We start from the raw sequence: 13,542 nt of genomic DNA, 5'->3' as shown, positions 1-13,542 counted from the left end.
CCACCATTCACCCACAGATCTCAGGTGACCATAGAAGCACATGTTCTGTTCAGTGGTCTCTTCCCCTTCCCCTGCTAAAGTTCAGCTTGAATGAAGCTGTTGTTTCCAGCAGAATAGATAGCGGTATGTTGCAGGGTCTGTGTAGTGCCCATACTGTTTCCCTGATTTGCAAATGTGACTACAGGCCTAAAGAGGTTGGCAACAACTGAAATAAACCAGTCTACCAATAGTACTAAAACAACCAAACAATGGAGATTGAAATGTTAAGAGCAGAAACGCTGCATCCAATTAAAACTTAGTCCTCTCCCCCAAATGCTCAGTGAAACACCAAACTCTGAAATGCTATGCCTGCGTCAGAAGGCTAAGAGCAAGGGGCCATATGGCTATCCCAGAGGAGGGAGCCCCAAAGCCTGGAGGGACTGGTCAGAAAGGTCCTGCTCCACATGCCCACCAGCCTGACCTCACCAGGCATGGTGATGAAGAGTTGCACCATGGGCAGGAGTGGGAAACCTCTTGCCTGGGAGCCCAGTGTGGGCCTTCTGGCATCTCTATCTGACTTGGGCCACCCCCGCTCTCTGTAGGCCATACCCTTCACTGGCCTTGCTTACCTGGAATGTGCTGATGACTTGGTTACTTGGATGAGAGACAGAGAGGGGTGCCTGGAGAATCTTCCAGCCCACTCAATATACAGAGGCAAAATTTGCCTTCTTTGCTTCATCCACTGGCCTGTGGTCCCAGGACGCTTTCCCAGAAGGGACTGTGGCTCTTAATCTGAAAAAGGCTCCCCACCCCTGGCTGTGGGGGAGGGGGAGTCTATAAATTGTGGCTGAATTTAGCCTTGATTAGATTCATAGCTTTGTTATCTAGCAGCCAGCTGTAAAGCCTTGACCTGTCACAGTTTCAGTAGGCCTTGGCTCTGTGGGCAGATGCTTAGAATTCTACCTTAAATATATGGTTAGTCTTATCAGGAAGCTAAATAAATATTAGTGTTTTAAAAGGCTTGCAGAGCAGTTTTACCTCTTTTTTATTATTTCAGTTTAGATTCTTTACCCTCCCTTCGCTATAAGGTCCCAGGGCTTATCGTACTCCATACTTGTTATGTAAACTGTGCACCATACTGACTTTGGAGTGTTCTGCAGCCTAAAATACTTGCATAGCAACAATAGGGCAGCAAAATCCAGGGAGAGAACTGCTTTCAGGATTTTTGCACAGATTGCCTCTTCTCTCTGCTTTTATTGCCAGACTACAGGAACTGGATCTGACACTCTTCCCCACCCTGCTCCTTCACCTTCTGAGCTAATCCCCCATACATACATACATATTTACAAACAATCAAAACCTCTTTTGTGCTCCTCTAATCAGGCAACCCCCAGAGTTCTCACATATTTGCCTGCAGGATTCCAGGTGAGCTGTTCTGAACATGCCTGCCTCTTGAAGTGACACAGCCACCTCCCCTTAATTCTTTGAGACTGAGAACATCTTTAATAAAAACAATTTAAAAAGGAAATTAAGAACTCAGGTGGAGGAAGATGTTTGCTAGAGGAGTCGGGGGCTCCTGTCCAATTTCTAGCAACAGGAGTTGGTAATATCTGGCAGGGCCTCAGTTTATGACCTAAGAGAGCCAGCATTTTCGCTATCAGAGTTCAAAGCATCAAAGACTGGTATCAGGTCTTGAACTGTGTCTGGAGGCAAATGAGGAGCCAGTGTGATTGATGCATTATTGGTGCTATGTGCTCACTGGCAGGCTCCAGGTAGCACCTTTGTTGTTGCATTTTGAACCAATTGAAGCTTTAGAGTCCTTTTCAGAACATGTTGCAGTGGGCTGACCTGCATGTTTCCAATGATTGTGGCCAATGTACATTCACACAGTGAGCTGGCAGATGATGCTATTGGCTGTCTGGCTACCTCGGTTCCCCCAAGGTTCATATCTGCTTTGAGAGAGAAAGTGTGCACACTACTAACATAGACTGAACACCTAAACTAATCAGTTTTGGGAGGTGTAAGAAAAAAACTGCTCCCTTTCCCTTATGGGGTATTTAAGAGCCCGTATAGAGTCCTTATGTAGGTTTTCTATCGGTAGGAGAAAATAAGAGGCCAACCAGAGAATATTGAGAAGCAAAGCAGCTAGTAAGCATGATCTTTATTAAACTGTTGCAACAGGGTCTCCTGCTCACCCCACACGGAGGGAGGGGAGGGACCCAGGACATTGGTTTGCAAGCTCTTATACTGTACTGTATAGACTTTTGTAATTGCCTACTATGCTGTAGCTCAAGACCACCCCCGCCCCAAAATCAAAATACATCACAGAAAGAAGTGGTCCCCAGCAGATACTTGGAAGTGTTGCTTCTATCCTGTCTGCCAGGATACCTGATAATGCCTTATCTGATTGCCATTTCTGGGTAGCCTGGCTTTGAGGTGGTAAATACTTAGTTTCTGAATCTGTTATGCATATTGATAGTGTGCTCAGCTTAACAAATACTTGCCAGACTGTATTTACAGGGAAGTGTAAGCCCCTACAGTCCGAAGACAATTGGAAAGCTTTTCCCATTTCCTTCCTCCTTGCAGAGAAACATTTGAGGTCAATTTGGGAGAGTCAAAATGGCTTCAGGAATGTTCTCCTGTACTATTTCAGACACATGGTTTATATACTTATGTATGTGTTTGCCTTGTACGTTTATACACACACACACACACACACACACACACACACACACACACATATACACACACACACACACACACACATATATATATATATATATATATATATATGACCTTAGAATTCCTATAACAGAGGGTTAACAGGTGAGATAAAAATAAATAACAGGATCAATGCTCTTTTAAAAAACAAAAGCTGTGAGTAGTAAAGTTACGACACCCTTTTCAAAGGCAAAAGTTTAAAGTTTTCCTGATACTGTTATGATTGTATGTAGGGACATCAATCTCGTCTGGGCCAACAAACATCTCATCTACATAAGGAAGAAGGTCAATTCCCCGAGGATGTTACAGTCTAATTACAGTTGATCTAATCCCGCTATAGTTGACTATTCTTTGGATTGCAAGCTTTGGACTTGCTTTTGGGGCCTGTTATGCCTCCCATATGAACAAGTTAGCAAACACAGTGTCACTTTGCTTTAAGTAAAGTTTTATGAAATCACTTCGAGTAAGGCGGGGGAAGCATGTGGCCTTCCAAATGTTGTTCTACTATAGTTCCCACCACCCCATGGCCAGACTGCCTGGGGCTAATGGGAGTTGAAGTCCAGCAACATCTGGAGTTTCTCGAGTTCTCAGTCTCTGCAGTAAGGGAATCCAATGCAAACAAGTCTTTCCATCTCTGGTACTAGTGAACGAATAGAACTTTTGTAAAGAGTAGATTAAGCCTATGGTACTAATAATTATGTTAGTAGAATTAGAGGCATGTTTGGCACTCTGATTCAGTAGTTTTGCCTGGTGATTTGAGGTGTGCTTTATCAGAAGCCTACCCCACAGGGTTGTTGTGGAGATGCTGTCTTGAGCTTCTTGGAGAAAATTGTGGGATATAAATGCAATAAATAAATAAAATACTTATACTTAGAGCTGTGTCCCCAAGAGCTGAATCAAATAGTTTCAAATGTTTTATTCCCTCTTTCATTAAGATCTTTTTTGTTCTTGCAGGGAAAGTTGGTTCTTTGTGCTTTAAACTTGTATTAAAATCCTTAGGGATAACCAATATTTCAAAGTGTTTAGGATAATTTATTTATTTCTCCCCTTTTCATTGTTTCCTCATTTATTTATTTCTTTTTCAGGATCATGCAAAATGGCAAATCCTGAACTTGATCCAGATATTTTCAATCACATCACGTTATATGGAGCTTATGTCAGACCGTGTTGTGAACTGGTAAGCTGTGCTTGATTTTCTTGCTGCCTCCTGATACTAGCTGTAGAGAGAGAGAGGCATAGAATCAGCTTAATTTTTTATTTCCCATATGTGCACATCTTTTGTTCATATATCAGAAAAAGAAACACGTTTGGCACCACTGATGAAAGGTTTTTTTAATTAACGTATTTGTTCATTTTTAACATGGATGACCGTGGGTTAACATTGCAGCAAAGAGCTATTGGTAATGGTCTGTCAGGTGTCTTGTTCTGTCACTGTAGAAACAGGAGAGGATCATAGTCGGTACTAGGAAACAGTTTTTTAAAAAAATATGCTGTAGACTTGTGCTTTGGGGGTAGAAGGCCCCTTCGGAAGGGCAGTCACAAGGTAACTTCACTCTCTATTAAATGCTCTGAGGTGCAACATTTCACCATGGTAAACTACTTTCTGTTTCTGAAGTTCTCTCCTTCTGTCCCCTACTATACATTTCAAAGGGTATTTCATACACCAGCTCTGTGGCACTGTTCTGCCGCAAACTGTTTTATGTCGGTCCATTGCAAGTCATCGCCATGCTGCTGGATTAGAAGTTCTTTTCTGTCCTTCTGTAGCAAACAAAGTCCTTCTGTTTCAGTGGTGAAAGCAACACTCAGCTAGTCTGTATAACATACAGCAGGCTTTTCGGAGCAAACATCCTCTTCTCAGCCTGCATTGAGAAACTGCTTGGTAGGAGCATGCTCTGCAAAAGAGATCAGGTTTGGTTCTTGATAACTTGTTGGTAATCCTTTGAGTTGCATTCAAAAGCTGTTCCTGGATCAGATGACTCACTGTTGCTTCACATGAGCAGTTTTTAACTTTTGGTTCACATTATTTGCCTTCAGTGCTTTAACTGTCAATATCTATGTTGTTTTGTAGGTTCGTGCAAAATTTGGAAGCTGTTCTTCAGTGAAATATAGACCAGGTACATAAACTAAAAATGCAAGTTAGTAAGAAATTCTTTTTCTTCTATGGTTTGTCTGTCTATGGTTGTTTTAATGGTCCTGCATTTTGCTCTGCTGCAGAAGAATAGAATAAGATCTGTAGCAGTCAAGCAGTGGTGCAGATCTTCAGATTTGTAAGGCTTATTAGAGCTTAGTTTTATTTTTCCTTTCTTTTTGTTCCATAGGTGAAATCTGTAAAATATGGTGTAGTAAACCAGTTTCTGAGCTGCACAAATATTGTGACATGATCAAAATATATACCTTTTGGCCATTTTTATTTGCGCCTGGATGTAAACACACAAAGAAATGTCTTGATTCCAGGTAAGCAGGCGTTTTTCTTGTTCATTAAATGTTTACTTTGCACTCTTGTTTGAAAGATGAAATATGGAAAACCTGTGTATGTTTTGCAGCATCAGGACAGAGAGTGGTTCTAATAATAGAATGCTAACGTTCTTTTTTTTAATGGGCCATGGGGAAATAACAATAAATTAACTAGCACAATGTTTTCCTAGTCCCTCACCTTACTCTCTACTTTTTATAACATCCTGTCTTATTAAGAGTACTGGAGAACTTGAATCTCTATCACAATCTGTGACATTTTGGTTGGTTCCGTTAAAGGCATGAGCCAACTGAATTTTTTGAATCTTTTCTTATGGACCAGCATGCCTATCTTTGCTTTGTAAATTATTCAGAGTAAACACTCAGCTGGACTTACTACTGAATAGACATGCTTGTTTGACTATAGATGTTTAAATGAAGTATGAGTGTCTCAAAATCTGTTTTAATATGTGTACATAGTTCTAAGTACCACCTTTATTTTGATCTTTCTCATATAGTAGTAGAAAATGTCATTTAATGTGAATCTGTTTATATTTAAGTGATTGTGAAGTGGGTGAGCTCAATCTGGAGAGACTATATGAAATTGAGACATTAGAAGATGTAACTGATATAGCCAAAAAGTTTGCGGTAAGTCATTAAGAAGATTATTATTCTATATTTATTTATGCCCCACCTTTTCCCCCTGACAGGGACTTAAGGCAGCTTACAGATAAGAATAAGAACCACTAAAAACATAGAAAAAAGATAATTAAAAACCAATTAAACATTGATAGAATTTAAACTATATGCATATTGAAGCCATACAAGTAGTTATAATGAAATCAGCATGGCAGCAGCTCTTTCATTAAAAACAATCAGTTTGCGAAAGCCTGCTAGAATAAGAAAGTCTTCATCTGCTGCCGGAAGGACAATAAGGAGGCAGCCAGTTTAGTTTCTCTAGGGAGGGAGGGAGGGCCAAAGTCCGGGAGCAATCCTAGCCATGCCTAATCAGATATAAGGCCCATTGGATTCAGTGGGGCTTTCTTCCTGGCAAGTATAGTTAGTATTGTGTAGCCTTACTCTTGAATCTCAGCTGAAGTTAGAAAACCCCTTCAGATCAGTGACATGGTGTTAAATGAGTGCAGGTTAGGGGTGTTGATAAGCCTTTGCTCTTTTTCTTCTCTCCACCCCCAGGATGTTCCACGTTTCATCAATGGCATATTGAAAATTGGAGCTGAAATAGACAATGTAAGTTTGTTTTCAACTCCCTGGTTCAAATACTAGAAGCCTTTTTGATTTGTAAGAATCCCACACCACTTTTTTTGAAGAACATAATGTTTACTAACATTTATATCCTGCCTTTCATCCATCATGGAAGGCATCGGACCAGTGGTTCCCAGGTGATCTCCCATCCAGCCGCTGACCCTCCTAGACCTCTTTAGAATTAGCAGATTTATAGGAGCTGCAAGCTTGTTGTGGATCATTCATGATCCGAAATGCAATGGGTTCAGAATGATAATGTGACTTGTGAATCATGGGGAGCGAACTAAAAACTGCTGTTTGTAAAACCCAATCAGAATGATCCAATGGATGTACTGGATAACAATCCAGCATAAACAGCAGAGTTCTTGGTGTCTGCAGAAATTAATTCTTTTTGTGGAGGCAAGAGTATAACTGCAGGCCACTGGCTTGATTCTGCAGTCTTTATACTATTTAACACCCTCATACCTGGATGGCTACATTTGTATTTAATTTTAACTTGTCGTTTTTTAAAAGTACTTCAAATAATGGTATCCTATATATTTCTCCTTCTTCTGAAATAGAGAATCTTCAATATTTATGATGCTCTTGACTGGATAAAATATGCTGATGACATCGGTATTTTACAGAAATTAGAAAAGCTTGGAAATTATTGTTGGCCTTTCCTAGAAGTTTTCTTTGCTGAATGTAAGTTATATACAATGTTACAATGAGAGATGTATGGGGAAATGTCGTGTTCCTGTGCCTGCTTAATCTTAAACTCCGTGGCTCACAGTTGGGTAATACTTTGACTAAGACCAACTAAAAAGTCACAGAAATGGTGGCAAGCTTTTGAGTTTTGCGGAACTCTTCAACAGGTGAAATGTTACACAAAGCAGGAAGTGGTGAGATGATTATAATTGGGGTTTTTAAAGGCTGTAGATTCAGTTCCAGGATAAAGCTTTCATGGAACATTATTCCTCGTGAAGAGCTCTGAGAAATCAAAGGCTTTCCATGTTTTTGTGTCATTTTGGTTGTTCCCCCCAAAAATGTATGGCCCAAAGGTTGGTTGTTGTTTTTTTGTGGATCAACACAGTTACCTTTGTTCCATAATACTAGCTCTATAAAGGCAGCTTTTTTTTTGTTTTTGTTTCTCTAGTCCTAATTGAAAGTAATTTTTACAGCGTTTGTGGTTGTTTTGTTTTTTGAGGAAACAGCTTATTCTTCACTGGTATGATGACTCATATCCTGTCTACTACTGAGCCTGTGTTCTTTTCATTTAGACCAAGCTGAAGTTAACATATCACTACCAGTTTTACTTCAAGATAGGAAGTCAAGGTCAGGAGGGATACCAAGTTAACTTGTTATTTCTGCAGTCGAAGACCAAAAATACAGCATCCTCCCAATATATACCAGTTGGCAACTTTGTGCTTGCCATGTGCCTTAAGGTTGTTCACTGGTAAATTGATCAGCCTGGATCCAAAGTACTCTGTGCATGAGTGAGACATTAATTCTCATGCATGGGGGATCATAGATTTCTACCACCTCCCAGATACAGTGCCAGTTGCATGCCATGTTGCTTCTTGGAGTAGCTACTTGGGTAGCAAGAGGGGCTGCATGATTCTTTGGGCCCAGGCCACACTTAAGCGAACCTGTTCTTTGAAATATCATGGATGGGGAAGCTTTTTGGCTCCATAGGATCAACCTTGCAGGCCAAATTTGACAGGTGGGGGGGCACCTGCCAGTCACACAGCATCATAACATTACAAGGTTGAGAAGTAGGTAGTCCTGCCTACATGTCAGAATCTCTGGTGCTGGGCATTGGTCTCGCGAAGCGCTGCTTTCTTCCATCCCTTTCCTGCAATTTACAGGCATTGCTTCACATGTGAGAAATCCTCATCATGATCAATGTCTTCAGAAAAGCAGGTTTCTTTCAGCGGCTTGGGGGGGGGATGAGACTTGCTTTTTGCAGATCAGCTGTAGGAGGGGCTTCTCCCTCACCCAGCTAGCTGGCGTTTTCTTTTGTTTGTTTTCTTTGACTGTGTGTGCCTGTTCCCGACATTGAACAGGTGTCCACAGCCAAATTGAGCTAGATTTAACCCCTGCTCATCAACAGTCAAGACGGGGGTGTCAATCTTGCTAGCTTTGACTTTGAGCACCTGTTAGGAACAAGGTTCCCTGCTGGGAACAAGGATTCAACACAGAATTGAACCCCTCCCTCCCTCAAGGGACATCAGCCCATGGACGGGTGGCTTGATTTGGGAGAAATTGACTTTGTTAGTAAAAAAAAAAAAAAAAATCTCTTTCTGTAACTTTGAAATCTTTTTTGATTTGGAAAATAAAAATGGAAGATTGAACTACTCGGATTACACTAGTGTACATATGTGTGATATTTATATAGTTCTCAAAGGAACAATTTTGGGCAGGGAAAAGTAACTCTTAAGTACATGTCGATACTATAGTTGGTAGCAGTAAACATTGTACTGTGTTTCGCTTTGTAGACAAGCATCTCATAAGCAAAATTATATTGGAAGACTACAACTTAATAGAAGCATTTGAATCTCAAAACTGTGACGGTTGTATGAAGGTAAGATTTAAACAAAACGTTATATTAAAAAAATAAGAGCTTACTTGTAAATGCCACACCTTTCATTTGGTCAGAGAAACCACCCTCTAATAGTATCTCAGTCTTGTCTAAATTGAGCTTCAGTTTATTGGCTCTCATCTGGTTTATTACCAAGGCCTGGCACCAGTCCAGAACATTCACCGCCACATCTGCTTGAGCTGTAAAGGAGAAGTAGAGTCAGGTGTCATCAGCATATTGATGAAAGCAAACTCCAGAACTCTTGGATGACCCCCACTAAGTTTCATGCACATGTTAAATAGCAAGGCCATCACACTCATCCAAGAGGTCTGAAGTTGGTTCAAAACCACCCATTCAAGAACTTTACCCGAGAAAGGAACGTTTGCAATATGCCTATAGTTGTTCGAGTGTTCTGGATCCAAGGATTTATCAGAGAATGGTCTCACTGCTGAAATTGCTTGTTTGTATCGTGGCTTGTTAGCATCCAAACACAGTCATTGTGTAACACAAGAATCTTAAAAATAACTTAAAGATGTTTCATGGTTCAAAATGAATTTAGTACACTGTATTTTATATATCTGCCCATCTAAAATTGCTTTACAATTGAAGTTAATTTGAATTTGTCCTGTTTCATTACAGAAAAGTGATCTCATGAAAAATTGGGGAAATGAAGCATTTGCTAAAGAGCAATTTGATATTGCTGCCGCTTCCTATACAAAAGCTATAGAATTATGGTAAGGGATAAATTATATTAATGAACAAAGGCGTAGAAACATGCATTTGAGATAAGAACCGTTTTAGACAGAAGATGAAAGATATTTTCTATATGAAGAGAAGAGTAGTTCCCATTCTGCACATATACAGAGTACGGGGTATGGAATGCACTATGGGTATTGTAGTGTTTCTTTGCATTCTTAGTGCCCTTCTAATTAGATTTTACTTCACCTGAAATTGTCTATTTGCTTTCAGAGGGGTTTATTTTGTCCCTGGCTCTTGTCACCAAACAATTAGCATCTTTTAGTGGATCATGTTGACTTGAGAGCAGAATCCCTTAAGTAGGATTTCAAAGGTCCAGTAGGGAGTAGTGACTGTTTAGCAAACCACATGATTTATCGCCTCAATCTGGATTAAGATTTGGTCTTTTGAGACAGAAGAAACAGTGCCCCCCCCACTGTTTTTTCTTTTGGTAGCCGTTCCTAATACACCATGGGTTTTGTCCAACAGTGTCCCTCAGCTGATGGTAAGGCTTCCTAGAGGAAAGAAGCAATTTTCAACCACTTCCTTCGCTCCACGAGCTCACGGTGCACCACTTAAATCTGCTCTGGTGGGCTTCCCAACTTTCTGGAGCAATTTAGAGAGTGTGAGAGGGCTGCAAGCGGGAGGGGAAATAATAAAAAAAATTGCTCTGCTGCTGGAAGCCTTACTGTCAGCTGAGTAGCACTGTTTGAGAGAACTTTGTAGTTTATAGCTTTTCAGTAGAGATACAGGATGGCAGAATTTAAAAGAACATGTCATATTTGAAACCACTTGAATAGCAATGCTTGGCAATGTATCTGGTAAGTAGCCCCACTAATACAAATCAGTATTACAGTACTGAAATTGAGTGCTGTGCCTATCAGTAGTACTTACTATTTACAGCAATCACTACCTATGTTATCTGCAACAATTGTGACTTTTAGCTTTGGTTCGGCTGACACCGGGACTGCAGGTGTACCTGTTTCTGAATTCACCCTACATGGGGAGACTGCTGTAAACTATTCTCAGTGAGTTTGTTATGCAAACCACAGCTTTTCAAACCTTGCGTATTAACTGCTACCAAAAATCCAAACTAAGGCAGAAACGTCATCTTGGATAATTACATATAAATATACATGTATGGCTCAACTTTTAGGAGACTATTTTGGTTCAGAGTAAATAAACTGAATGCAATCTAACCTTTTTTAAAGGCCTGAAAATCACATTCTTTATGGCAATCGGGCTCTCTGTTTTATCCGAACTGGACAATATAAGTAAGTATATTTTTTTCCATGGGATTCAGTGACTACATTTGAATGGAACCCTAAACTATGGTTTAGTGTTACATAAGTGACTCTAGCCTTCTCTCCTGGGCTTGCATGCTCCCCTCTTCCTCTGCATGACGTGTGATCGGAAAGAGAAGTTTGGAAGCTCTTGTTCTTATTCAGCTGTGGGTATTGATAACTGTGGTTAGTTTAAAACAAGTCTACTTCAAATCATGGTTTATGAAGCTGGCTTATTAAACTAACCACAGTTAATAACAGTTCTTGGTTTGGATGAAATGGCAAAAGTTTGCTTAAAAGGCAAGTGGAATTCTATGCATTCAGACCCCTTGGCCAGAAGGGACTGGGAATGGAGGAGTGTGAAAGCTTGAGAGGGCTTGCAGTTGAGTGTTCAAACACTGCCTAAGTATATTTATCTAAACTGAATATAAATCTAATGGTCCATTTTTTTTAAAGCTGTGTTGCTTTAAGAGACTAAATGACTATGAAACATTTCATCTGCACATTTATAAAGTTAAATTTTCAGCTGCAAAATTTAGTATTATTTTACATTAGAGAGGATTTATTTCAGTTTGTCAGTTTCTCATCCTCTTCCACACCACTTGCTCAATGGCATGAGCAAGAGCGAAAAAGCAATGGATTTTTAGTTTAATGGAAGGAAGGAATTGAGGAGGGCATTAAATTGGAAATGTTTTCAGCTAATCTCAGTTTTTGGAGCTTTTGGGTTTGGTTTTGATCTCTTTTGGGACTTTGAATCTTGGGGAAGCTGGTGAGCATTGCATTTAATGCATGTTAGTGTCAAATAAAAAAAGTGATCTCTTAAAGACAGAAATACACAGTAGTCAGAGACCAAAGAGCAAATGAACCAAAGAATTGTAGGGATCCCAAGGGTCATCTAGTCCAACCATCTGCAATGCAGGAATCTTAACAAAAGCATTCATCAAAGATGGCCATCCAACCACTGCTTGAAAACCTCCAATGTAGGAGAGTCAATAATAATAATAATAATAATAATAATAATAATATAGTAAGGAAGTACGTAAGTAATTTTTTATTTATACTCCACCCTCCCTGGTCAAGACCGGGCTCAGGGAGGCTAACATCAAATATCAAATACATTAAAACACAATCAAACAATTGATTAAAATACAGCTTAAAAATTACAATCAGGATAAAATTAGATGATTGCCCACGAATTACAACCATAGGGGTCGGGAACCTCAAGTATTCATCAGGGCCAGCTATCCATGTTGGTCCCACGTGAACTGATAAAAGTGCCAAAGAGGTAACTTACAGGGTCCCATAGAGGGGGGTCAAACTGGGCCCAGACCAAAGGCTAGGCGGAAGAACTCCGTCTTGCAGATCCTGCGGAAAGATGTTAAGTCCCACAGGGCCCTGGTCTCCTGCGACAGAGTGTTCCACCAGGCTGGGGCCAAAGCTGAAAATAATATAATAAATATATTATTTATACCCTGCCCACCTGGCTGGGTTTCCCCAGCCACTCTGGGCGGCTTCCAACAAAAGACTAGAAATACTAGAAGGGAGACTGCTCCACTGTCAAACAGCTCTTAGCGTCTGAAAGCTCTTCCTGATGTTTAGTCCATAGAACTAGTTCAGTGAAGTACTTTGAAACTGCAGATAGTTTCAAAAAAGTAGTTTATTGGATGGTAAGGAGATCAGGTGCTCAGAGCAAAAATAAATTGATAAATTCCACCAGGTATGACCCAAGCCACCTCTTTGGATCCCAACCTGTCCTGTAATTTCTGTATTGCTTTTCTGTATCTTGGAGGTGAATATTACTCCTTCTCCTTGAGGAGTAAAGATTTTTTTTGGGGGGGGGGGTAAATTAGCATAGACTCCAACTTTACATAGTGGACAGTCTGCCCGGCTTAGTGTTTTGGTTCAGACTAGACTTGTAGGAATGCTGGATGGTATATTGGACCTTTCAGAGATGTCCTTTTCTGTTGACGAAGCCTGTTAGCATTGAACTGTTGCCATGTTGGTTTGGGTCAATATCTTTCTTCGTATCCTCTGAGAGTACTCGGAAGGAAAACCTGGCAGGAACAAGCATTCAAATAGAAGGAAAGACTATTGACTGTCTTACTCAGTAGTCAGTAGCATTCAGGGAGGTAAATGTGAAGGGCTTTGGTTCTGCAAGGCTAGGTCTGTGAAGACAAAAATACCCCCTCCCTCTGGTGAAGTCAGAATTTGAACCTGGCTTCCCCCAGGAGGAGATGTGAGTTGAAGAATCCTCTGTCTGCTCTCCAGAATGGGAATTCATGGTGAGTGAAATTTCTTCTCTTTTAAAGACAGAACTTTCTCAGGTTTTTGGATTTAGTCTTGCAGTTTGAAAAGCTTAAAAATATACTGTATTTGAATGAGAACATTTTCCTCATTCATTAGTATCTTCACTTATTACTGTTTTCAGAAAAGCCCTGTGTGATGGGAAGAGAGCCATAATTCTGAAGCCCAACTGGCCAAAGGTTAGCTGCATTTCTTTCACAGATCTGTCTTTGCTGGAACTCAAGTCAGAAAACATTGAACATTAAC

At 40.3% G+C, this 13,542-nt stretch overlaps 1 protein-coding gene across 2 annotated transcripts in view; it reads left to right on the top strand.

Moving 5' to 3' along the window:
* TTC3 (tetratricopeptide repeat domain 3) overlaps positions 1 to 13,542 on the top strand; it is a 57,441-nt gene that overhangs the window by 1,843 nt on the left and 42,056 nt on the right. For both annotated transcript variants that reach the window (XM_083608744.1, XM_083608745.1), the window contains exons 2-11: positions 3,786 to 3,877; positions 4,769 to 4,814; positions 5,019 to 5,154; positions 5,712 to 5,799; positions 6,346 to 6,399; positions 6,975 to 7,098; positions 8,892 to 8,977; positions 9,614 to 9,708; positions 10,921 to 10,983; positions 13,421 to 13,475. In XM_083608744.1, coding sequence (XP_083464870.1) covers positions 3,797 to 3,877; positions 4,769 to 4,814; positions 5,019 to 5,154; positions 5,712 to 5,799; positions 6,346 to 6,399; positions 6,975 to 7,098; positions 8,892 to 8,977; positions 9,614 to 9,708; positions 10,921 to 10,983; positions 13,421 to 13,475 — 828 coding nt within the window. In that variant the 5' untranslated portion in view covers positions 3,786 to 3,796. The remainder of the gene's footprint in view (positions 1 to 3,785; positions 3,878 to 4,768; positions 4,815 to 5,018; positions 5,155 to 5,711; positions 5,800 to 6,345; positions 6,400 to 6,974; positions 7,099 to 8,891; positions 8,978 to 9,613; positions 9,709 to 10,920; positions 10,984 to 13,420; positions 13,476 to 13,542) is intronic.

The sequence above is a fragment of the Podarcis filfolensis genome, assembly GCF_964270895.1.
Source record: "Podarcis filfolensis genome assembly, chromosome: 4".
NCBI lineage: Eukaryota > Metazoa > Chordata > Lepidosauria > Squamata > Lacertidae > Podarcis > Podarcis filfolensis.
This window is presented reverse-complemented; position numbering and strand designations above follow the sequence as displayed.